At 40.2% G+C, this 26,298-nt stretch overlaps 2 protein-coding genes across 2 annotated transcripts in view; both read left to right on the forward strand.

Moving 5' to 3' along the window:
- Positions 1–9,695, forward strand: part of LOC123750738 (uncharacterized) — a 48,354-nt gene extending 38,659 nt beyond the window's left edge. Inside the window, exon 2 of the mRNA XM_045732846.2 lies at positions 5,179–9,695. Within this exon, the coding sequence (XP_045588802.1) occupies positions 5,179–6,137 (959 nt within the window). The 3' untranslated portion in view covers positions 6,138–9,695. The remainder of the gene's footprint in view (positions 1–5,178) is intronic.
- LOC138371180 (involucrin-like) lies at positions 9,404–11,335 on the forward strand. The gene has a single exon (XM_069336019.1). The coding sequence runs from the start codon at positions 9,404–9,406 to the stop codon at positions 11,333–11,335; it is 1,932 nt and encodes a 643-aa protein (XP_069192120.1).
- Positions 11,336–26,298: the final 14,963 nt, after the last annotated feature.

Below are 26,298 nucleotides of genomic sequence, written 5' to 3' on the forward strand. Positions count from 1 at the left end.
GGCCCGAGACTGTTCAACACGCTTCCACTACACATAAGGGACATAACTGGCAGACCCCTCACAGTGTTCAAGAGAGAACTTGACAAATACCTCCAAAGGATACCTGATCAACCAGGCTGTGACTCATGCATCAGGCTGCGAGCAGCCGCGTCCAACAGCCTGGTTGACCTCCAGCAACCAGGAGGCCTGGTCAGGGACCGGGCTGCGGGGACGTTGAGCCACGAAATCAGTGCAAGGTAACGGTAAACAGAAGTTGAAAATTGACCTATAATAGTAATTATTGAGTCGAGAAATGATATCGACTTGAGAATGGTCCAGGACGGACTGAAACCTCGTCGTCTCTTCACTTTCTAGTGTGTGGTCTGGTCAACGTTTTTCACCCACGTTTTTGTGCAACCCGTTCTCGCACTTGCTTATAGTCAATATTGGCTTATTTAATAAGTGCATATGTGACATACTAATTGATTGTGAATATTTTAGTTTACCTTGAAAAACTTCATAGAAAACACTGACCTCACCTAACCTTCTTAGTATGTTAAGATAAGCATCTTATTGCTTCTTAATTACAATTATTACTTAACCTATACCGTTGATAGGTTAAGTAATAATTGTAAATACGAAGCAATAAGATGCTTATCTTAACATACTTAGAAGGTTAGGTGAGGTCAGTGTTTTCTATGAAGTTTTTCAAGGTAAACTAAAGTATTCACAATCAATTAGTATGTCACATATGCACTTATTAAATAAGCCAATATTGACTATAAGCAAGTGCGAGAACGGGTTGTTTTGTGACTTCGTCTGCACAAGAAATGATACTTCAGAATTTTTTTTTCAATTTCATAAATAAAAGTCAAATTAGGTTTTTGGAATTCAAATTCACAACAAACATATTCACATGCGAGCGATCATTAAAGATAACAGCGATAAAAGGAAAATAGGCTTAAACTCTGCAGTAGAAGAGTCTAGCCACAAGTTTTCAAACCTTCGTGAGAAAATATTAGCGTAAAATGGGCCTAACATTGGAGTCTGTTTTTTTCTTTCGATAGTAAACTTTTTACACAAATAGACAAGATAGCAAAAATTTTACATCCATTTTATGTTTTTTGTGATTTTTTAAGTAATTTTTCCTATTTTTCCCTATTTTTAATGATCCACATTTCATAGTAATGTAGATGTTTTTGTTTCGTTTTGAATTCCAACTTAAATTTCACGTTTACTTACGAAATGGAAGAAAATGTAACATTATGGTCAGCTGAAAAACTTAAAATCTCTACAGAAAACAAATCCAAAATTTCAGTTTAGGTGAAAATTGCATGGGGGTCCTTACACTGCCAATATCTCCTAAAAGGCGGCACTGGGGGTTGACCCTGACTGACCTATGACAATCCCATACCCCCCCCCCCCCATTCTATCCTCAAACCTGGAATAGACAAAAAAAACAGCCATTCTATTTTATAGCTACTGATAAAGAATGATCACTTTACCAAATGTCACCGTGGTAATTAGTTCAGTACAAATTGATGAAGAAATTGTACAAATTTCAACTGTACAAATTTATATTTGTACCAGTGAGTGAACCAAGATAACCATTACCTCGAAATCATCAACGGGTATATTACTTATAAATATATTTTTCTTAATGGAGATGTTTTCCTTTAGCTTTAAGAAATAATAATACAAAATGAAATGGTTAGGCTATATTTAATGGAGATATTATTTCTTAAAACTAAAGGAAAACAATACAAAATGAAATGGTTAGGCTATATTTAATGGAGATATTATTTCTTAAAACTAAAGGAAAACAATACAAAATGAAATGGTTAGGCTATATTTAATGGAGATATTATTTCTTAAAACTAAAGGAAAACAATACAAAATGAAATGGTTAGGCTATATTTAATGGAGATATTATTTCTTAAAACTAAAGGAAAACAATACAAAATGAAATGGTTAGGCTATATTTAATGGCGATATTATTTCTTAAAACTAAAGGAAAACAATACAAAATGAAATGGTTAAACTATGTTTAATGGGAATGTTTTCCTTTATTTTTTAGAAATAATAATAAAAAATGTACCATATTTTGGCTATATTGGTTAACCTATACTTATTGGACAGAAAATACTCACCTCCAAAAAAAATTCTCATGTCACTGTCCTGTTTGTTACAAGGGGAGAGTGGAGTAGTGGTCACTATATGCGACGATCACTGTAATGATGCATGCAGAGAATAACTTTTGATGATTACAATATATTATAATTGTTATATATGGTGTTATATAATGATGTGTGACATTGGGGTGTTACACGGCTCTTAACAGTTGGGTGAATGATCGGATTTGGTGATGGTGGTGACTGTACACGGTGATGGTGGTGACTGTACACGGTGATGGTGGTGACTGTACACGGTGATGGTGGTGACTGTACACGGTGATTGTGGTGACTGTCCACGGTGATTGTGGTGACTGTACATGATGGTGGTGACTGTCCACGGTGATGGTGGTGACTGTACACGATGGTGGTGACTGTACACGATGATGGTGGTGACTGTACTTGATGGTGGTGACTGTCCACGGTGATTGTGGTGACTGTCCACGGTGATTGTGGTGACTGTACATGATGGTGGTGACTGTACACGGTGATGGTGGTGACTGTATACGGTGATGGTGGTGACTGTCCACGGTGATTGTGGTGACTGTACATGATGGTGGTGACTGTACACGGTGATGGTGGTGACTGTACATGATGGTGGTGACTGTCCACGGTGATTGTGGTGACTGTCCACGGTGATTGTGATGACTGTACATGATGGTGGTGACTGTCCACGGTGATTGTGGTGACTGTACATGATGGTGGTGACTGTACACGGTGATGGTGGTGACTGTATACGGTGATGGTGGTGACTGTCCACGGTGATTGTGGTGACTGTACATGATGGTGGTGACTGTACACGGTGATGGTGGTGACTGTACACGGTGATGGTGGTGACTGTCCACGGTGATTGTGGTGACTGTACATGATGGTGGTGACTGTACACGGTGATGGTGGTGACAGTCCACGGTGATGGTGGTGACTGTACACGGTGATGGTGGTGACTGTACACGGTGATGGTGGTGACTGTACACGGTGATGGTGGTGACTGTCCACGGTGATTGTGGTAACTGTCCACGGTGATTGTGGTGACTGTACATGATGGTGGTGACTGTCCACGGTGATGGTGGTAACTGTACACGATGGTGGTGACTGTACATGATGGTGGTGACTGTACACGATGGTGGTGACTGTCCACGATGGTGGTGACTGTCCACGGTGATGGTGGTGACTGTACAAGGTGATGGTGACTGTACACGGTGATGGTGACTGTACACGGTGGTGGTGACTGTACATGGTAGTGGTGACTGTACATGGTGGTGGTACATGATGGTGGTGACTGTACATGGTGGTGGTGACTGTACATGGTGGTGGTGACTGTACATGATGGTGGTGACTGTACACGATGGTGGTGACTGTACATGATGGTGGTGACTGTACACGATGGTGGTGACTGTACACGATGGTGGTGACTGTCCACGGTGATGGTGGTGACTGTACATGATGGTGGTGACTGTACACGATGGTGGTGACTGTACACGATGGTGGTGACTGTCCACGGTGATGGTGGTGACTGTACATGATGGTGGTGACTGTACATGATGGTGGTGACTGTACACGATGGTGGTGACTGTCCACGATGGTGGTGACTGTCCACGGTGATGGTGGTGACTGTACATGATGGTGGTGACTGTACATGATGGTGGTGACTGTACACGATGGTGGTGACTGTACACGATGGTGGTGACTGTCCACGGTGATGGTGGTGACTGTACACGATGGTGGTGACTGTACATGATGGTGGTGACTGTACATGATGGTGGTGACTGTACACGATGGTGGTGACTGTACATGATGGTGGTGACTGTACACGATGGTGGTGACTGTCCACGATGGTGGTGACTGTCCACGGTGATGGTGGTGACTGTACATGATGGTGGTGACTGTACATGATGGTGGTGACTGTATATGATGGTGGTGACTGTACACGATGGTGGTGACTGTCCACGATGGTGGTGACTGTCCACGGTGATGGTGGTGACTGTACATGATGGTGGTGACTGTACATGATGGTGGTGACTGTACATGATGGTGGTGACTGTACATGATGGTGGTGACTGTATATGATGGTGGTGACTGTACACGATGGTGGTGACTGTACATGGTGGTGGTGACTGTACATGATGGTGGTGACTGTACATGATGGTGGTGACTGTACATGATGGTGGTGACTGTACATGATGGTGGTGACTGTACATGATGGTGGTGACTGTACACGATGGTGGTGACTGTACATGATGGTGGTGACTGTACACGATGGTGGTGACTGTACATGGTGGTGGTGACTGTACATGGTGGTGGTGACTTTACATGGTGGTGGTGACTGTACACGATGGTGGTGACTGTACATGGTGGTGGTGACTGTACATGATGGTGGTGACTGTACATGATGGTGGTGACTGTACATGATGGTGGTGACTGTACACGATGGTGGTGACTGTACATGGTGGTGGTGACTGTACACGATGGTGGTGACTGTACACGATGGTGGTGACTGTACATGATGGTGGTGACTGTACATGGTGGTGGTGACTGTACATGATGGTGGTGACTGTACATGATGGTGGTGACTGTACATGATGGTGGTGACTGTACATGGTGGTGGTGACTGTACATGATGGTGGTGACTGTACATGGTGGTGGTGACTGTACATGATGGTGGTGACTGTACACGATGGTGGTGACTGTACATGATGGTGGTGACTGTACACGATGGTGGTGACTGTCCACGATGGTGGTGACTGTCCACGGTGATGGTGGTGACTGTACATGATGGTGGTGACTGTACATGATGGTGGTGACTGTACATGGTGGTGGTGACTGTACATGATGGTGGTGACTGTACATGGTGGTGGTGACTGTACATGATGGTGGTGACTGTGCACGATGGTGGTGACTGTACATGATGGTGGTGACTGTACACGATGGTGGTGACTGTACACGATGGTGGTGACTGTACACGGTGATGGTGAGGAGTGTGCAAGATAGTGAGGAGTGTGCAAGATAGTGACGTGTTGCTGTGTTGCAGGGAACGTGCTGGTGGTGAACGTGATGCTGGCGGGACTGGTGGTGAGCGTGGGCGTGCTGCCGTCATGGGTGGTGTCGCTGCTGGCCGGCTGGGCCCACCCCACACCCGTCTGCTGCGCCTCGTGGCTCCTCACCACCCTGGCCGCCCACGCCGCCCTCCTCACCCTCCCGTCCCTCGCCTGGGAGAACTCCGCCCGGGTGGCCGGCCGCAGCGTGGGCATCGCCGCCCTCGCCGTCATGGTGGGCGTGTCGTGGGTGGCCGCGGGGATCATCACCTTCACGCAGTGGGTGACGGGTCTGGCGCCCGTACACTGCACCCACCTGCCCTTCCCGCGCCCCACCGCCCACACGGCCTTCACCTCGGGCGTGGGCGTGGCCCTGGTGGTGGTGCCCCTGGTGATCGCCCTCAGCATACACCTGCACACGCTGCTGGCGGGGCGGGGTGGCAACCGCCGCCCAGTGCCGCCCACCATGAAGCCGCCCCAGGCCCTGACGCGGGACCTGGCGCTCACCGGCACCAACCTGGTGGTGACGGCGGCCGCGGGCGGGTGCTGGGTGGCCGGCCTGGCCGGGGACTGGTGGGCCGACGACCCCCTCAGGACGGGCGTGGCATGGCTGCCAATAGTGGCCGCCACGGCCTCCAGCTTCATCTACGCCGCCCACAAGCCCTTCCGCGAGGCCTACGTCCAGCTGTTCCACTACTGCTGCTGCAAGACCTCCGTCTCGCTCTCCCGCCGCGGGCGCAGCGGTGACGCAGCTGCGGCAGCGGCGGCGGCGGCTGCGGCAGCTGCGCGGCCGGCTAGCGACGTGCGGGTGCACATCATCCCGGGCTATAACATGTACACCACCGCGGCCGCCCGCGACCACCGGCCCCCCGCACATGCGCACGTGAAGGCGCCGCGCAGTAAGGAGTCCAGACGCCCCAAGCACCACCACAAGAAGGATGTGTACGAACTGTAGCTCCCGTGACTGTCTCCTCCGCCTCCTACCTCACTCTCCTACCTCCTGCTGCCTCCTGCGCCTCCCTCATGCTGCCTCCGCCCACTCCCTCCCCACTAACCTGGCCTCACCCACGCTTGCTTGGCCCTGCTTCTGTACTACATGCAGTTATCCCATGTCTCTCCTACCCCCGACATCCACCGCCTATCCTTCCCCCAACCTCTTCTGCCTATCCCTTCCCCGACCTCCAGCACCTCTTCCTTCCCGACCTCCACCAACCCGTCTATCCTCTATCTCTGTCATCCCTTCTTGCACCCGATCCCAAAGGCTGTAGTCTGTTCTGTCGCCTCGAAGCCTATCTATACAATGATTATCCAACTTGACATTTCAACCATTCATGGTGTAACTATGTAAGCCGCAAAGTATTGAGTGTCATTATCAACTCAAAGTGATCAAGAATAATTTGGAGGGAAAAATTCCAAAATATTTATTATTGACCAAACGAAGAAGAACGAGCGCATGCGCACATTAGAAAACAATGGCTTTTGTCGACCGAGTTTATCAAAGAAAGTGCGTAAGTGGTGAAACTACAGCATACTAGGCTCTGAAACCAGTTTTGATCACAGAGCTCCACCATGCAGGCTATACTGTGCGCTCAACGGCTTTGCAACTGCAAATAGTTATTGGTGACGATATTTATTGGTATCGTCACACGAAGCCATTTGCAAGCTTAAGCGTCAAGTTCAGACTACAGCTGTTTCAGCAGCAGCAGCATCAAGTTCCACTTTCGGGATCACCGCTACTACACAACTTATCTGTTCCAGACACGACAAGGAGGGGGGCTGAGGGACTAAATAACATGCATCTCTGTTACACATGCAACCATGACATGTCCAACTTCACCCCACAGTCAACCTTCACCTCACAGACAACCATAAGCCATCCACTTTCATGCAACCTATCACATTCATTCAATAAGCCGCCACACAGCTTCTTGCAATGATTCATCTCTACTCCGAAACTAAACATTCATGATTCATCCACGATTAGAGCACAACCTCCACAAAAAAATCCTCCCCAATCCACCACCATTCAGCTTAGCACGAATTATCCAAGACCTGCACATCATCATACCGTGAATTATCCGTGATATCCTGCACAAACTCAGCAGATGACTTACCAATATTTACCAACACTAAACATCGTCGTTAATATCCCACGGTCAAGACAAGTCAGAAATTGAACCCCAATCCACAAGGAGATTTCTAACATCTAGAAAAAAATTGAATGGCAATTTCATTGCCTGTGTTACCCGTCAATCCAGCATGTAAAAGTATAGAAAATAAAACATATCCAAGCCTAAAATAATATGATAATGGACTGAGGGTTAACTAAAGAAAATCATGGGCCTCGTTAATAACTCAATATTCTGGTATTAACGATGTGGACGATATCGCCACAGGTGGGTAACTTATCACTGATGATCAAGTGATGGGTTAAGTAGTTGTCTCCTATCTCTTAGGAGCTGTCAACAGATCAAGTGAAATGACTTATGAGGAGATGATTATACGCGCAGAGTAAGAAGAGGCTATCAGAATAGCCTCTCAACTGAAGCACTCTTGAATAGCCTCTCAACCGAGGCACTCAGACTAGCCTCTCAACTGAGACAAACAGAATAGCTTCTCAACTGAGGCACTCAGAATACTAAATCTTAACTAGAGGACATTTCTTCGTCAGCACTGTGTGTAAAGTTTTATATATGGAACGTGGAATATACATATATATATATATCTATCCATATTTTGATGTAAACTCTGTATTTCAGTAATTCCTTCTTACAGATGACACTAGCTTTGAAATATCCAGTTATGTTATGTCATTATAGATGTATATGATATCAGAATATGAGATCATGTGGTGTGTTGTATACAACAGATAATAATCCAACACTTGCGTGTGTTTTATATAAGTGTATGAACTTTTAATGAACATGTGAGTAATATATTCAGATAATATAGCTTGGTAATGCAGGGAGGTAATTTTGCGATATAATAATATAGTTTGGTAATTTAGCCAGATAATGTAGCCAGATAACAGACATAGCCTAATACTATAGTTATAGACAGATAATCTGGGCATAAGCAAAATGTTTTACATATTCCATTAGGGTATTTAATACATGGACATTGCAATGGCTATTTTAGTGAAGTGTGATTCAATTTACAACCAGAAAATACTGAGGTAATATTAAGTACAAAATTATCATTTTCATTCTTAGTGAATATAGGAGAGTAGCCAGGTGTTGATGACCCCCTCACAGGGCAGGTGAAGGATGACTCTTGACTGGTCTGTCCGGCAGTCAAATCATATGTAAAGCTTTCATTGGTTAATGTCCGGAATTGCTCTTATTTCAGTGTAACGTGATATTAAGAGGTCAGAATCTGTAAAAAGTCCACTACGGGCTCACCATAGCCCGTGCTACTTGGAACTTTTTTGTTCCAGGTAGCGAATTTAAAAAACAACAACAACAACTGAAGTCAGTCAGCTCAAAAATAATAAAAGTTTGTTGCAACTGTCATATTCACCGAGTGGTATCACGGCAACCCATCCTCGATTCAAGTCCATTCCATCCAGCGGTCGACCCCACAAACGCATTCATACACTTTTAAATGCTGTTCATTCAAAACGGGAATTTTCTCAAATATAAATTAATATAATAATATATTAGCATTTTGTGCATATATAGGCATAGGTTAGGTTAGGTGTTTAGGTTCTGTTGGCGATTATTTGTATTTATAGTACGTGGGTGAAGCATTTACAGCGTTGTGGTTCGAACAAAATTCGTCAGTGAAGCACTTGTTCCGGAAGTGTTCGGGAGTGTCATCAGTTATGAGTCGTGTGTCAGCCCATCCTCATAAATAAAGGTCAAAGTCCATTCCCATGCATCTGCCAAACCCCCTTTTATTAAATAAAAAAAATTTTACACACTATTCACAACTGATGACGTTCGAACACTTCCGAAACAAACGCTTCACTGTCGAATTTTGTTCGAACTAAATGAAGAGAAACGATAGTGAACCTAAACACCTAACCTAACCAATGCCTAAATATGGTAATATATAGCAATATTAATCTATATTTAAGAAAATTCCTAATTTGAATATCATTTTATAATTGATGAATGCGTCTTTGGGGTCGACCGCTGGATGGAATGGCCTTGGACTGAGGCCGGGTTGTATGTGTAAACAGTTTTACATTCATAAACAGGGGTTTGGCGGGTGCTTGGAATGGACTTTGACCTTTGTTTACGAGGACGGGCTGGATACCTTGACCAGCTGCAGGTTCTTGAGCAGCTGAAGGTTCTGGAACAGCTGCAGGTTCTTGAGCAGCTGCAGGTTCTTGAACAGCTGCAGGTTCTTGAACAGCTGCAGGTTCTTGAACAGCTGCAGGTTCTTGAGCAGCTGCAGGTTCTTGAACAGCTGCAGGCTCTTGAGCAGCTGCAGGTTCTTGAGCAGCTGAAGGTTCTTGAGCAGCTGCAGGTTCTTGAGCAGCTGCAGGTTCTGGAACATCTGCAGGTTCTTGAACAGCTGCAGGCTCTTGAGCAGCTGAAGGTTCTTGAGCAGCTGCAGGTTCTTGAGCAGCTGCAGGTTCTTGAGCAGCTGCAGGGTCTTGAGCAGCTGCAGGTTCTTGGGCAGCTGCAGGTTCTTGAGCAGCTGAAGGTTTTTGAGCAGCTGCAGGCTCTTGAGCAGCTGCAGGTTCTTGAACAGCTGCAGGTTCTTGAGCAGCTGCAGGTTCTTGAGCAGCTGCAGGTTCTTGAGCAGCTGCAGGTTCTTGAGCAGCTGCAGGGTCTTGAGCAGCAGCAGGTTCTTGAGCAGCTGAAGGTTCTTGAGCAGCTGAAGGTTCTTGAGCAGCTGCAGGGTCTTGAGCAGCTGCAGGGTCTTGAGCAGCTGCAGGTTCTTGAGCAGCTGAAGGTTCTTGAGCAGCTGCAGGTTCTTGAGCAGCTGCAGGCTCTTGAGCAGCTGCAGGCTCTTGAGCAGCTGCAGGTTCTTGAGCAGCTGAAGGTTCTTGAGCAGCTGAAGGTTCTTGAGCAGCTGCAGGTTCTTGAGCAGCTGCAGGCTCTTGAGCAGCTGCAGGCTCTTGAGCAGCTGCAGGCTCTTGAGCAGCTGAAGGTTCTTGAGCAGCTGAAGGGTCTTGAGCAGCTGAAGGGTCTTGAGCAGCTGAAGGGTCTTGTGCAGCTGCAGGCTCTTGAGCAGCTGAAGGCTCTTGAGCAGCTGCAGGCTCTTGAGCAGCTGCAGGCTCTTGAGCAGCTGCAGGCTCTTGAACAGCTGCAGGTTCTTGAGCAGCTGCAGGTTCTTGAGCAGCAGAAGGTTCTTGAGCAGCTGAAGGGTCTTGAACAGCTGAAGGGTCTTGAACAGCTGCAGGTTCTTGAGCAGCTGAAGGGTCTTGAACAGCTGCAGGTTCTTGAGCAGCTGCAGGCTCTTGAGCAGCTGCAGGCTCTTGAGCAGCTGCAGGCTCTTGAGCAGCTGCAGGCTCTTGAACAGCTGCAGGCTCTTGAGCAGCTGCAGGCTCTTGAACAGCTGCAGGTTCTTGAGCAGCTGCAGGTTCTTGAGCAGCTGCAGGTTCTTGAGCAGCTGCAGGTTCTTGAGCAGCTGCAGGCTCTTGAGCAGATGCAGGTTCTTGAACAGCTGCAGGTTCTTGAGCAGCTGAAGGTTCTGGAACAGCTGCAGGTTCTTGAGCAGCTGCAGGTTCTTGAACAGCTGCAGGTTCTTGAACAGCTGCAGGTTCTTGAGCAGCTGCAGGTTCTTGAGCAGCTGCAGGTTCTTGAGCAGCTGCAGGTTCTTGAGCAGCTGCAGGTTCTTGAGCAGCTGCAGGTTCTTGAACAGCTGCAGGTTCTGGAACAGCTGCAGGTTCTTGAGCAGCTGCAGGTTCTGGAACAGCTGAAGGCTTTTGAGCAGCTGCAGGTTCTGGAACAGCTGAAGGCTCTTGAGCAGCTGTATGTTCTTGAGCAGCTGCAGGTTCTTGAGCAGCTGCAGGTTCTGGAACAGCTGCAGGTTCTTGAGCAGCTGCAGGTTCTTGAGCAGCTGCAGGTTCTGGAACAGCTGCAGGTTCTGGAACAGCTGCAGGTTCTTGAGCAGCTGCAGGCTCTTGAGCAGCTGTATGTTCTTGAGCAGCTGCAGGCTCTTGAGCAGAACCTCTTGTTCTTCAAACAAAAAGTATAGCACAAAATTTGAAAAAGTAGCAAATCTCTTTATTTAACGAAGGAAAGATTTGTTGCAAAGTGAAAAGTTGGTTTTGCAGTAAAGAGTTTTGTGGAAGTTTGATTCCTTTAGTGGGCGAAATATTAGAGACCTGGGCAAGGATTCACGAAGCAGTTACGCAAGTACTTACAAACGTGTACATCTTTTCTCAATCTTTAGCGGCTTTGTTTACAATTATTAAACAAGTACTGACCTCCGAAGCACCAGGAGGCTGTTTATAACAATAACAACAGTTGATTGGCAAGTTTTCATGTTTGTAAACTGTTTAATAAATGTAACCAAAGCCGTCAAAGATTGAGGAAAGATGTACACGTTCGTAAGTACTTGCGTAACTGCTTTGTGAATCAGGGCCCTGGGCTGGGATTCACGAAGCACTTGCGTGTTCACTTACGAGATTTCCACCTCTCCGATTATGGGTATTTTATCGATATTTACTAAACAGTTTACTAGTATAGAGGAGCCACGAAGTCGCCCTCAATCCAAGGTTGTTATTGTTCTGGGGCCAGATTCACGAAAGCCCTTACGCAAGCACTTATGAACGTGTACATCTTTCCTCACTCTTTGACGGCTTTGGTTACATTTATTAAGCAGGTTTACAAGCATGAAAACTTGCCAATCCACTGCTGTTATTGTTATAAACAGCCTCCTTGTGCTTCGGAGCTCATTAACTGCTTAATAATTGTAAACAAAGCCGCCAAAGATTGAGAAAAGATGGACAGGTTCGTAAGTGCTTGCGTAACTGCTTCGTGAATCTTGCCCCTAGTTAGTAAATGGAGATTGTCACCATGATCGAGTTAATAGGTACAGATCTCGAAAATGAAGACGCTAAGAGCTTCCCGAATCCCGGGTCCTGTGCGAGGAGAAATACTGGAGAAACGCCTCTGATTCATTCTTCAAAATGTTAAATTTATTTATATACGGCAAAGTAATTTTTCTACTAAATAATTGCACTGATCGTATCTTTAATTAGCAATAGTGCATTAAAAAAAAAGCCTCGAATTACGGCTGGCAGTTTCATAATATGAACATATCAATATAATTCACATACCTTTGTAAATAAGATCTTTTTTCTAAATTGTTTTGCCATCCTCTTGAAGTACAAATTATATCGTGTGTGGCTATCGTGCCATTATGTAGTCCAAAACTGGTAGATTCTAAAATTCAAATGCAAAAGATAACTGTCCATTAAAGCCCAAATAAAACAAAGACTGCGCACCACCATGTCATCAGTGATGGAGTATAGTTATGAAGACATTATAGTAATATAGCGGAAATTATGTTAAATTTTATTGTAGTCAGGGTAACTGAACAGTGTAATATAATAATAATAATAATAATAATAATAATAATAATAATAATAATAATAATAATAATTTTTATTTAGGTGAAGGTACATACATAAAGAGATTTTACAAAGTTTGTTGGCTTTATAGATAGAGCTAGTACATACAATGCCTAAAGCCACTATTACGCAAAGTGTTTCAATGTGTTAATACATATTTAATACTATATAATTTCAACCACTCTTATTTAGTGTGTAAACATTTATTTGTTTGGTGCATAAACGCTGTTTGTTTACTGTATAAACATTTGTTTAGTTTAGAAGAGTTTAAAAGACTGTCATGAGTGAGGCTAGCGCGATTTTCGTTCCAGCTCGCTGAGAATGACGTCACCTTAAGTGACATGATACCATCTCTAAGCACATCTAAGTCCACTACGGGCTCACCATAGCCCGTGCTACTTGGAACTTCTTGTTCCAGGTAGCGAATCTTAAACAACAAGTCTGAGAACATCAATGGTGCATTGTGGGTAAAGTGGTAAATAACAAATGCTATTTAGAATCCGTGTTCTAAATTTAAAAAAAATGGTATTAACATGGTAATTGTTGAATTGGTAAGGGGATAATGCGTTAGGTATTGTTTCTCCTTTTTTTTATCATATTTTGATATATTTGATTACTGATAATTTATGCTTAAAGTACTTGGTTATTGATCATCTATGTGCAAATAAACTGGGGCCAGATTCACGAAGTAGTTACGCAAGCACTTACAAACCTGTACATCTTTTCTCGATCTTTGGCAGCTTTGTTTTCAATTATTAAACAGTTAATGAGCTCCGAAGTACCAGGAGGCTGTTTATAACAATAACAGTTGATTATGAAGTTTCCATGTTGTAAACTGTTTAATAAATGTAACCAAAGCTGTCAAAGATCGAGGAAAGATGTACACGTTCGTAAGTACTTGCGTAACTGCTTCGTGAATCTGGCCCCTGGAGTCCTGAACACTGTACAGGACTGAAGGAGAATCTTAGGGTATATACACCTAGAAGCGAGGTACATCTATCAGTCTATATACACCCCTGACGGCCTGCTGTATTTGATACTGTTATGTGTAGCACCCGAGTGCTGTACCCAGTGCATATAACACTGCAATTGAGGGGAGCTTCAATGTTACATAATGTTATCCAAAAGTGGGTCCCGAATACCGTTATATGTTTACAATAACAAATGCGGTAGAAACAGCCGCTACAGCGGTAGATACAGCCGCTACAGCGGTACAGGGATGAGAAAGATTCACCCAGAGCAGGGGCCGCTCCCTGGCTGCCGCTTCAACGCAGCGAGTCCCATTGATTGATTACGTGCGGTAAAAATAATTATATCACGTAGTTCATCATCTAGCATGGCTTCAGTGGGGATATTACAATTTAATTGTCGGGAATTTTAAGGATGATAACATATTTAAGATGTGGATAAGTTAGAGTTCAGGTGCAGTTCTGACAAGCAGGTGACATGTGAAGATTGAGAAGCTATGTAGCCTTAAGGAAGAACTATGTGCTAGAGCAGATACAAGCTAATGTGCATTATATATTTATTTTCTTATATTCCCTGTCAAAATAGCCACGGTAGTGAGCATAATAGACTTGTCTAGGTCGAATGGTGAATGAATGTTTTTTACTAAACTGAGGAAATGCCAATCCTCAGTTTTTACTAAACTGAGGAAATGCCATTCTTTAAGGAGCAGCAGCATCTTGTAATTTGAAAAATGTTCTTATTGAATGCTGAGAACCAATGCAATGTGCTTAATATTGCACAACCCGTGGCAAACTTGCATAAACATTACAAACGAACAAATAGCGATATCCAACTAATATTATATATATATATATATATATATATATATATATATATATATATATATATATATATATATATATATATATATATATATATATATATATATATACACATACATATATATATTGGGGGGGAGATCAAATGTGAATTATAAAAATATTTGTATGCGATTTACGCGGGATATAAAACAAAATTATTCTTCAATCACCAAAGTTGTTGGTCAATATTACATGCACTGACAATAGGTTTTATATGCGAATATTTTTTGCGGTATTATGTAATACATGATAAGTCATTTCACGAATATTTTAAACTAACACCTTCTCGTCATTTTACGAGTGTACAAAGTTTTATATTACTTTGTACGTGATCAACTTTTGTTAACACTGAAACTATTGATCCTAAACCAAAAAGGTGTTGTGGATAATTTTGTAGGCATAATCGGTGATCTATTTCTCAGAGGAAATATATAATGATGTAGATAATATCACTAAATAATAACAGGTGCTTCATCCTTTCAATACAAAAATCAATCTAGATGAGCATTTATGTTAGGTAAGATGTATAAGCCTTTTCTGACCGCCAGAGCTAGTCATTTAACCCCTTCATGTACCAGAAATACAATCTATATGAGTGGCTGCATAATTGAAAGCACACAGTCCACACTCTTGATTGATTGATTTTTGTAATAAGTTTACAGACAGCAAAACGCAATAACGGAGCTGATAACTAAACATGCAACTGAAAATAAAAATATATATATAATAGTTTACAATTAGTGGCTCGGAACTGCTTGAGACAGAGTTCTTTTATTTACAACTTCGTGGGTTGTGGGTCTAATTTACAGTCTGTTTTGGGCCATCATTCTTCTTTAATACATTTATCGAGAAATTCAAGCATCGGTATTTATGAGAGATTTGTATGTTGTATACAGTATTTTATATATTTATAAATAGCATCTACATTTGTAATGCAGAACCGATGTTGTGAAACTACTTTGCGAAAATGTATACAATTTCTCAATACAGCATAGGGAGACTATAGTGCTAATAATGCCTTGCTCTTTTATGGATATTAACTTATTTATAGAGATAAAAATAAACATTTTGTTTATATGAAGTATTTGTATATCTTCAATCAATAATTATATTTTGATAAAAATCTTATAAACCCATTGCCCCATATTCTATTGTAAATAACTCTTACTTTGGTAAGTTTTTCTTCAGCTTCCTACTATGGTATCAGGCAATTTTAACATCATTCTATGAAATAAATTATCCTTGTCCCGTTAATAGTATTAATCATAAAAATAGTCGGCAAGAATGACTATTACTATTGAAAATGATCAGAATTCATCTTATTCCAACTTCTTCTAGTTCCCAAAGCTATATATATATATATATATATATATATATATATATATATATATATATATATATATATATATATATATATATATATATATACATATATATATATATATATATATATATATATATATATATATATATATATATATATATATATATAAACGCCTTTTGTATATTTTGAAGGCAAACCGCAGCAATGTGAATGCTCAGACTTCTGTTTAGGGGTAACTTCACAAATGCTACTAGTGTATTGCAGTTCAATCATGTGCAACTAATTCCGTGAGTTCCTCCACTCTAAGAGATATGTTGAGAATTCAATTCTGGAAATTGTATCAAGTATTAGCTTTTAAGTATAATAATGAGGGTTGGAGGCTTGGGGTGAGGCAGGCGTGTTCAAAGCAGAGTTACACACTTGGAGAAGATGATTCTTCAAGGGTACTAACAGCATAAGTTAATGCCTTGGGTACACAACCGTAGCCAGTTATTGTCTTGTGAGCTATGAAGATACCAATGCTATCTATTCCTCAATTGTAATCCGTGACCAAATTCCTGTTGAAGGTGTTTTCATAACACTATTTAACGTATATTTCACAATTCACCAAATTTCCTAACCTAACCTTCTCTTCACAATAAACACACAGTTTCCTCTAACATTACCAGAGTTGACAATGAGTTCTTGAACGCAATACATCATCCACAAGATACACTATACATCAGCCACTATATACACTATACACCAGCCACTAGATGCATGATACATCATTGTATGACAGCATGCACCACATATTTTAATATGTCTGCCTCCCCCCAGGTGTCCAACCTTCTCTTTAATGTTTCACTGTCGATGGTAAAGTGCGCTCAGTACCTATTCCAGATGTAGTCATCTTTAGCAATGTAACTAGGTGTACAATGTACATGAGATGAATCAGCTTTTATTTGTGCAAGAGAACAAGGCATATTATATGTTTCTGATTTGATCAGCTTTATCGAGTAAGCAGATATTAGACATATTTTAGAGTTTGATCGACCAGTATTGTTATTTCACTATTTGAAGAACAAGGCCAGATAATGTAAGCCACATATGTGCGTGCGCGCGCCGCGAACAATGTTCTCCATAAGCTTTATGTTAATCGACTCTGCAATATATATATATATAAAGAGCATTTGTCTATCAAATGCAGAGAGGTGTGCCTACCAAGTGCCTAGTGGCATAGCCAGTTTGATCCAAGACACTGAGGGTTAACAAACCCCGAGTTATTGCAATATATATGTAAGTTGTATCGCAAATGCTAAAAAAAAAAACTAAAAAAAAAAAAAAACAGGAATCTGCGTGCAGACGTTTTGGGCTGCACTCTGAACAATACCAGGACCAATGTGAACATAATTGCTGTAATGTTTCAAATAGGCTTTTGAATGATCTATTTTGTCTGTTACGTGTAACTTATACAAGGGGGATCCATCATGTGTATTTAGATATGTGACACTATATTCTCTTCCCCTGCGCTGTCTCATTCTGTCTCCCTGGCCCCTTTGTAACACACCTTCCTGCTTTTGCGGTCTTTCTCTACGCCTTTTGTAGCCCTTGTAACACATACTTTTCCCCCCTTGTAACTCTTGGAACACACTGATTCTGTCTATTTACCCCCTGTAACAGACACACTCATTCTGTCTCTTTACCCCCTGTTACACACACACTCATTCTGTCTCTTTACCCCCCCTATACCCCTTGTAAACCATATTCATTCTGTCTCTTTACTCCCTTGTAGAGAAGACAGGGAAGATATTAACCTCTCACTATGCTCCCTACTGTGTCTCATTCTCCCTTTTCTGCCCCTTGTAACTTTAAAAGATATGTATGTTTACATGTGAATGTTTACACATATAAACACACATACAGTATGTTTATGTGTGTGTAAACAATATACTGCTGATGACTTCACCTTTAAATAATTCAGGAATTATGTAAATATTAAACTAATCACTGTTTTCAAGAAAATAATATATGTCAAACATATGGTTAGCAATCTACTGGATGAAAGAGAGGCACCAACATATGTATATATATATATATATATATATATTTATATTATATATATATAATATACATACATATACATATACAAAAGTGAAATATCGTTGTAAATGTAATAAATAAGCTGTGTTCAATGTAAGAGTGTTCACGGGAAAATATTTTGGCTTTGGAAATGTGAATCCCAGCCACAGGCTAACTGGGTGTTCAGTCAGGCCCCAGAAGTAATCCCAGTCACAGGCTAGCTGGTACCGCTGGGTGTTCAGTCAGAACCCAGAAGTAATCCCAGCCACAGGCTAGCTAGTCCCGCTGGGTGTTCAGTCAGAACCCAGAAGTAATCCCAGTCACAGGCTAGCTGGTACCGCTGGGTGTTCAGTCAGGTCTCACAAGTAATCCCTGACTAGCTGGTGGCGTTGGGTGTTCAGTCAGGTCCCAAGAGAAGTAATCCCTAGTTCGGGGTTAAAATATGAGTCAGACGCCAGGAGAACACAAGCGTGTCGAATGGTTCCTGTGATAACAATGTGCTTCTGTATTGTAGTGTAAACAGTATCGTAATTGACCTCATACTATATTAAGTAACGCCTCTTGAATTTTCAAACTATTATTTATAATGTTTTATATTGACAGTTCCAAAAGGAAAGGGCACCCAAAAGGCCCTAATACACATTTCTATAAAAAAAGCTACTTTGTATACAGTATACATAAATATATATATCTAAACAGTGGATGTAGATTAGCTTCAAAATGTTTTATGAGGTACGTATTATACTAGATAATTCGTGTGTTTTCAGACGAAGGCTGTGGGAAGGTATTCAATATTACATATCAAGATTTTGATAATGGCGAAACATTCTTTTATGGGCGAGAGTGAGACCTACTGAGCTTGTAGCTTGATTGAGGCTGTTGTGTGGTGAAAGTCCTTGAATTTATAGCTTGACAGAAGCTGTTGTGTGGTGAAAGTCATTGAATTTTATAGCTTGACTGAGGCTGTTGTGTGGTGAAAGTCATTGAATTTATAGTTTGACTGAGGCTGTTGTGTGGTGAAAGTCATTGAATTAATAGCTTGACTGAGGCTGTTGTGTGGTGAAAGTCATTGAATTTATAGCTTGACAGAAGCTGTTGTGTGGTGAAAGTCATTGAATTTTATAGCTTGACTGAGGCTGTTGTGTGGTGAAAGTCATTGAATTTATAGTTTGACTGAGGCTGTTGTGTGGTGAAAGTCATTGAATTTATAGCTTGACTGAGGCTGTTGTGTGGTGAAAGTCATTGAATTTATAGCTTGACTGAGGTTGTTGTGTGGTGAAAGTCATTGAATTTATAGCTTAACTGAGGCTGTTGTGTGGTGAAAGTCATTGAATTTATAGTTTGACTGAGGCTGTTGTGTGGTGAAAGTCATTGAATTTATAGCTTGACTGAGGTTGTTGTGTGGTGAAAGTCATTGAATTTATAGCTTGACTGAGGTTGTTGTGTGGTGAAAGTCATTGAATTTATAAATAAATATATAAATAAAATGTTTATTTAGGTAAGGTACATACATACAATAAATTTTTACAAAGATTATAGCTTAACTGAGGTTGTTGTGTGGTAAAAGTTATTGAACTTGTAGCTTAACTGAGGTTGTTGTGTGGTAAAAGTTATTGAACTTGTAGCTTAACTGAGGGTACTGGAGGGCGAGGGGGAAACTTGTTTTGCTTGTGCTATATCATGATGTGAATGTCTAGGCCTTATCGAGAAAATGTCATCACAGTCGAAAGAGATCTATGGGCTATATTTGTGTGCGTTTGTGCGTGTTAGTGTGTGCATGGGTGTTCGTGTGTGACTGCATATGTTTCGGTGCGTTTGTATGTGTTTGTGTTCGTGTGTGTTTGTATGTATGCGTGTGTTTTTTTTGGTGTATATGTGCGCGCTTGGGTTGGTTTGAGTCCGTGGTGTGTTTGCGTGAATATGTTTGTGTTTCCTGTGAATGTGTGTGTGTATGTGTGTTCATGTATGTATGTGTGTGTATTCGTAAGATAGATACTATAGTAATTAAAACAGTTAGGGTTTTCACAGCTCCTATCATAACTCCTTTATTAAGTTTCATAGTCCCCCCCCCCCTAACTTCCCACAGCCAGAAAGTATATGTAGAACTATTGTAATTTTGTTGTCACCTTTGTATTCACCAACTAAGTGTGCCTGCTTATATAATGTGTATGGGAAAAAAGACATAACATTTCATAAATGTAAATTAACATATATATATACCTGTATTGCTATATTTTATTTTCAGTTTAATATATATATAATCGTACTAGATGTTTAAGTTTCTTTTAGAACTGTTTTTATTATTTTAGCTAGTCATTGTATGATGTATTTGTAGCAGAAACCTATGTGAAAGTAGATTTCCTTACGTGAAATATATTATTAAAGATTAAATGTGCTGTAGTCGTGTATTCTAATTGCTTAGATTCATTAACTTTTTGTTTTTTTAATTTACTAGTTATCAAGATGTAATAAAGTGACTCCCGTAAGTCGCTTTACTGAAGAGTTATTACAGGGAGCTTCAACAAAATTTTACACACACACACACACACACACACACACACACTAATGTAAATTATGCATCTTCCTCCAAAAATAACAATTTACAACATATCCTGTGAATAAATATTATATTATATACACCACAGGTTTGTATAAGAAAAGGGACCTATAAAAGTATTTAATAAAGGTAATAATTTGAAATAGCCATACATAAATTCTTAGCAGGGTGGCAGATAATAGCGGATGTTTACAGGCGAATTGAGATACGACAGCATAATAAAACAGTACCATAAATAACTTAGCAAAGTACCAAATGCTTCAGGGATTCCGTTTTGTAAAAAAAATTACCTGGTTATTTAGTGTGCAACAGAATGTACCTCTTTTTTTTTTTAGGAATTGAGAAGTGATTATCACAACAATTCCTTATCACTTATCACCCTTGATTTCAATCACCGTATTAAACCTTTTACATCAATTCCTTAAGTAGTTAATACCCTGATCCAGGATAGAGGATCTATGGATAGAAAACGGGAATCAAATCAATTTTGCGAGTCGCTATGATTTTCAGAACGTCAATTTTTTACCTTAGAGGCCAAAAAATACGCCAAAATGCGATGCAAGACTCCCTCAGCGACCCCATGGCGTCCCACTCACTAAATATGGAGGTTTTGATCAGTTAATTACTAAAGTTACAGTCTGCTGCTCACTTAGTTGCAGTTTTCACCAGTTAATTTGATAAATTTACAACGTCATGTGCATTAAGTTTGGTTCTGAAGAGTTAAGTCCTCAATCAGGAACTTCAAGATAAAGTAATATATCTATATATATACTGCTCTATATACTATATGAGCTCCTCAGAGGACATTGGACTACACTGGCCGTCTCCTGGAACATCTCAAACTTTCCAAACAACATTCTAAGACCCTTTATCCTACATTCTAAATGTTCATCTTGTCCATATATTTGCATCTTCTTTTATATAAGGCTACTGGTGGTTAGATCCATTTTTTTTTCCTGTAAAAATAGTATAAACCGTAATTTCACTGCCATGAAGCGTGCTGTCAATTTCCCCCTAATTAGCTAAAATTGCACAAGAAACAACTTCAAAAACATTTATTCTGGATTATGGCATGTATGTGTGATAATCATTAATTAAGAACGACATCGGATCACAATGCCGTACAAAGATTGTGTCTACCTTCAATGAAGGCATTGCTACTGGAATTAGAAATCAGATGGTTTGAACATATTCATATGCTTTACACACACAAATGTATATTTATATAGATATATAAATAAATATATTTAGTGTTGACTTTCTGCTATTATTTGCAGTCTTTACAATATCATGCGACTTACAGTGAAAATTGTCCGGGAAATGCGTTATAAATATATAAATTGCGACACTCGGGACTTTTATTTTCAATTCAGATCTGAGGTAGGCAACCACCAGTGAAAGTTTTCCATTCTGAAGATGACACAGTAGCAGAGGTACTACGGGCTCACCATAGCCCGTGCTACTTGGAACTTTTTGTTCCAGGTAGCGAATCTTAAACAACAAGAAGAAGTAGCTGGAGTAATCTCTAGCGAACAATTGTGTATTGCAGAGCCTTATCATGAGAGGTTATCTTGAGATGATTTCAGGACTTAGCGTCCTCGCGGCCCAGTCCTCGACCAGGGCCTCCTTTTTGTTACACATCCCCAGGAAGCAGCCCGTAGCAGCTGTCTAACTCCCAGGTACCTATTTACTGCTAGCTGAACAGGGGGGGGGGCATCAGGGTGAAAGAAACTTTGCCCATTTGTGTCCGACTCCGCCGGGGATCGATCCCCGGCGGAACCTTAGGACTACGAATCCCGAGCGATGTCCCCTCAGCCGTCAGACCGTCATCCCACCGCCGTAACTTTGCCCATCCTTCTATCAAATACACCAAAAATCTATTTTTATAATATTTTAATTTTTTTTTAGTTATAAAGATATTTTTCGTTAGAAATTATTTAATCCTTTTGATAACGATGGCAATTTTTTATTATTATTATTTTTGAGTTTGAAATTGAATCTCAATGCAATTTAGAAAATGAATCTCAAATGATGCAATTTAGAAAAAGATGGTTTTGTAATAATCTTTCCGTCTGCAAATAACAAATTTATTAAAGTGTATTAGAATACTACATCTAGAAAGCTTTTAAGAGCTTTGATATGTTAGAGATTAATGAAACATTCTTGTAGACTCCATAGACACTACACGATTGATATTATTGTACACAAACAGATTTATAACACTTGTTGCCTTATTAACAAAAAAAAGGAGTTTTATTTACCATGTTTGATTTTGATTTGTGAAATGGTAATCACATTATTCCTCTGGTGATACTGATGGTGTGTGTATATATAATATATATACATAATATATATATAATATATATATAATATATATACATAATATATATATAATATATATTATATATATAATCAAGATTGACATTATTAACAAATTTCTCTATTGACAGGATTGCACACTTATAATGCAACAAAAATCTAATTATTTATGTAGCTTGTAGTAATGATATAGACATACTATATTGCAATTTCAAGTGATTTGTAGTTTACTTTTTAAAACATATCAACTTTCAACATTTCCTCTTATCTTGCCACCTGTCAAAAAAACAAAATACCAGCAGCCTAAATAAAGTGATTAGAGCCACCAGAGGAATTTTAAAGTGACGATCATGACACAAAAAATGCTTGATATGCCCCCAAGACCAACTTACAAATGACAATGTCTTATTAGTATGAAGGTGAAGTGTCAATAAATTTAACGTACAAAAGTGTTGCTTTTTGTCTCCTTTATGTATTAAGATGAAGGCGGCGAGACGTCTCTCTCTTCTGATGGACAAGACAGCGGAACAACTAATAATTTACTGCATTAAGCAAAGGAATAAATAATGTTGATAAGTTTATTTAGGGGTGTAAGTATCGAAGTTGAAATTCGTTCTAAAGAAAATTGGAGGTTCAACCCAGATAGGCTTCACAAGTGATAAGCAGAAAATTCAGAGTCAAATAAATGCATTAAATGCAAAAGAAGTCGGCCATGGAAAGCTTAAACATGATCTATAATTAGCTGGTATCTTTATCTATAATCCACTGTTATCCTTATCAACAATCGGTTGGTATCCTTAACTACAATCACCTTAATATATTTTAAAGGATAAAAAACCCCACTCTTGTTTTTATGCACTTTATGTAAAGATTTGAACTACACAAAGTCCTTCACATTCTCCCGAGTGCATGATCAAGGTCTGAGAGTATATATATGGTATGGACGAGGCTTGCACCTCGACTACCAGTTGCTATGTGGGATCCGGTCTTCTTGCCATTCTTGACCTAACCGTGTCAACACCGTTCCCACTTGACGGCATTCCTGCAGGGACATGTCTTATAGGGAATTCTGATGAGTTGTCCTCTCTCCTCCTCCTGATATACTGAGTTTATAAAGATATCCGTCCGGGTTCTGTACCCTCGGAACTCCGTCCATACCCACAGGAGAGCAGATATTGGGATTACTTTGATTTATCCATTAATAAACACGTGTATGATGTTCTACTCCTTACGTATATAGTTTCTAGAGTACAGGAGGCATATCCACTTTTTGACTGGCGAGTAATATGGGCAAACCTACCTTCATGTTAAATCTATTGTCACAAAACGGCTATTGAATCGTTATATTCATGAGATCCTCCCTACTAATGATAGGTTGTTGATGCTGGGCATTAAGGACAACAATAGGTGTGACCAATGTACTGAAATTGAGAATAATATGCATATATTTTATTTCTGTAAGCAGAAAGTTGTTCTTGTAAACTGGATTACAGACACACAAGTTTTATGTGGACAAAGCATTAGCGTGGATTTAATGAGGTTTTTTAATGTTTCATATTGACATAAAATGAAAGAAAACTTAGAATACAATAATTATGCTACTTTTTTATTACATTTTTTGTATGTTGATAGGCAGGTAGGAGGGTTACTCAGTGGACAAAATATTGAAGTTGTTGCACATACAGACCGTAAGACGTGTGAGACACAAGTCTGCAAAGAAGGTTTCAACACCATAACTAACTCCACAAGTTCAAACGTCCTCAGTTTGACCTTAAAATGTTTATTGTAATGCTCCTTCATGACCTGCTGGGCCGTCCTTAAATGTTCAAGTTTACAAAGTCTGTGTCTCAGCCTCTTTATGACATCATCCAGATATTGTCCGCTCTTGGACGAAGTTATAATCCCTAACAATGTCTTGGCATCTTTAAGGGTGTCAGGACCTAATGTCCAAACACAACATCAAATGGAGTTTGGAGTTCTGTAACCCCCTCCCGAGCCAATACAAAAGGAAGGTTTTATCTTTGACTCTGCAGTTGGTCAGGGGGTTGGGGGACCCAAGCCTAGCAGCCTTCAGACCCCCGACAAGGAGAAATCATATCATTGAGCTACAATATACAAAGCATGATAATGTATTCTTGTCCGAGCGCGGCGAACTCCGGCTGGCTCATGATAAGGGGTTCGGGAGCGTTGTCCTCGGGCGGGTGAGGGTAGGAAATGTAACATTTCTCCTTCATCCTGAGGTCGAACCTATCCACTGGCTGTGGTTCCTGGGGGAGCAGCACGCCCCTTTGGTGCAAGGACAGGGATAAAATGGGAGGTTCAGCGAGTGAATCGACCATCTAGTCTGGCCTGGAAGTCCAGCACGCACTCAAGAGAGAGTAGCAATATCATTCCCAGGGTTGTCTCTGTATTCTCTTATTACACGTTTACATAGTGTTAATTGGGTGCGGAAATCTTCCATTGTTAAGTTCCATGATGAGTGGGGTACAGGATAGTGATGCCTAATATAATATAATATAATATAATATAATATAATATATATATATATATATATATATATATATATATATATATATATATATGTATATATATATATATATATATATATATATATATATATATATATATATATATATATATGACAATGTCAGACCACGGAGGAAAAATGAAACAGGAAATTTCCTTAAGTACTTTCGTATATAAAATACACCTTCAGAAGGTGAAGGTGTATGTACACCTTCTGAAGATGTATTTTATATACGAAAGTACTTAAGGAAATTTCCTGTTTCATTTTTCCTCCGTGGTCTGACATTGTCACATTCTTAATCACGTGTTTATTTTCGTGATATACACACATATATATATATATATATATATATGTCGTACCTAGTAGCCAGAACTCACTTCTCAGCCTACTATGCAAGGCCCGATTTGCCTAATAAGCCAAGTTTTCATGAATTAATAAATTTTCTCAATTTTTTTTCTTATGAAATGATAAAGCTACCCATTTCATTATGTATGAGGTCATTTTTTTTTATTGGAGTTAAAATTAACGTAGATATATGACCGAACCTAACCAACCCTACCTAACCTAACCTAACCTATCTTTATAGGTTAGGTTATGTTAGGTAGCCGAAAATGTTAGGTTAGGTTAGGTTAGGTAGGTTAGGTAGTCGAAAAACAATTAATTCATGAAAACTTGGCTTATTAGGCAAATCGGGCCTTGCATAGTAGGCTGAGAAGTGCGTTCTGGCTACTAGGTACGACATACATATATATATATATATATATATATATATATATATATATATATATATATATATATATATATATATATATATATATATATATATATATATATATATATATATATATATATATATATATACAGACGGAAATCTGTATATTTATGTATATAAGTTAGATTTGCATTTTAAAAGCACTACAAACACCTTCTGTGGTTAATTGTTCAGTAAATCACCGAACTATATA

Source organism: Procambarus clarkii, chromosome 4 (assembly GCF_040958095.1).
Source record: "Procambarus clarkii isolate CNS0578487 chromosome 4, FALCON_Pclarkii_2.0, whole genome shotgun sequence".
Classification (NCBI taxonomy): domain Eukaryota; kingdom Metazoa; phylum Arthropoda; class Malacostraca; order Decapoda; family Cambaridae; genus Procambarus; species Procambarus clarkii.

Bases quoted from the DNA above. Each gene is read 5' to 3' on its own strand.
- LOC138371180 (XM_069336019.1), top strand. From the start codon at position 9,404: ATGGACTTTGACCTTTGTTTACGAGGACGGGCTGGATACCTTGACCAG.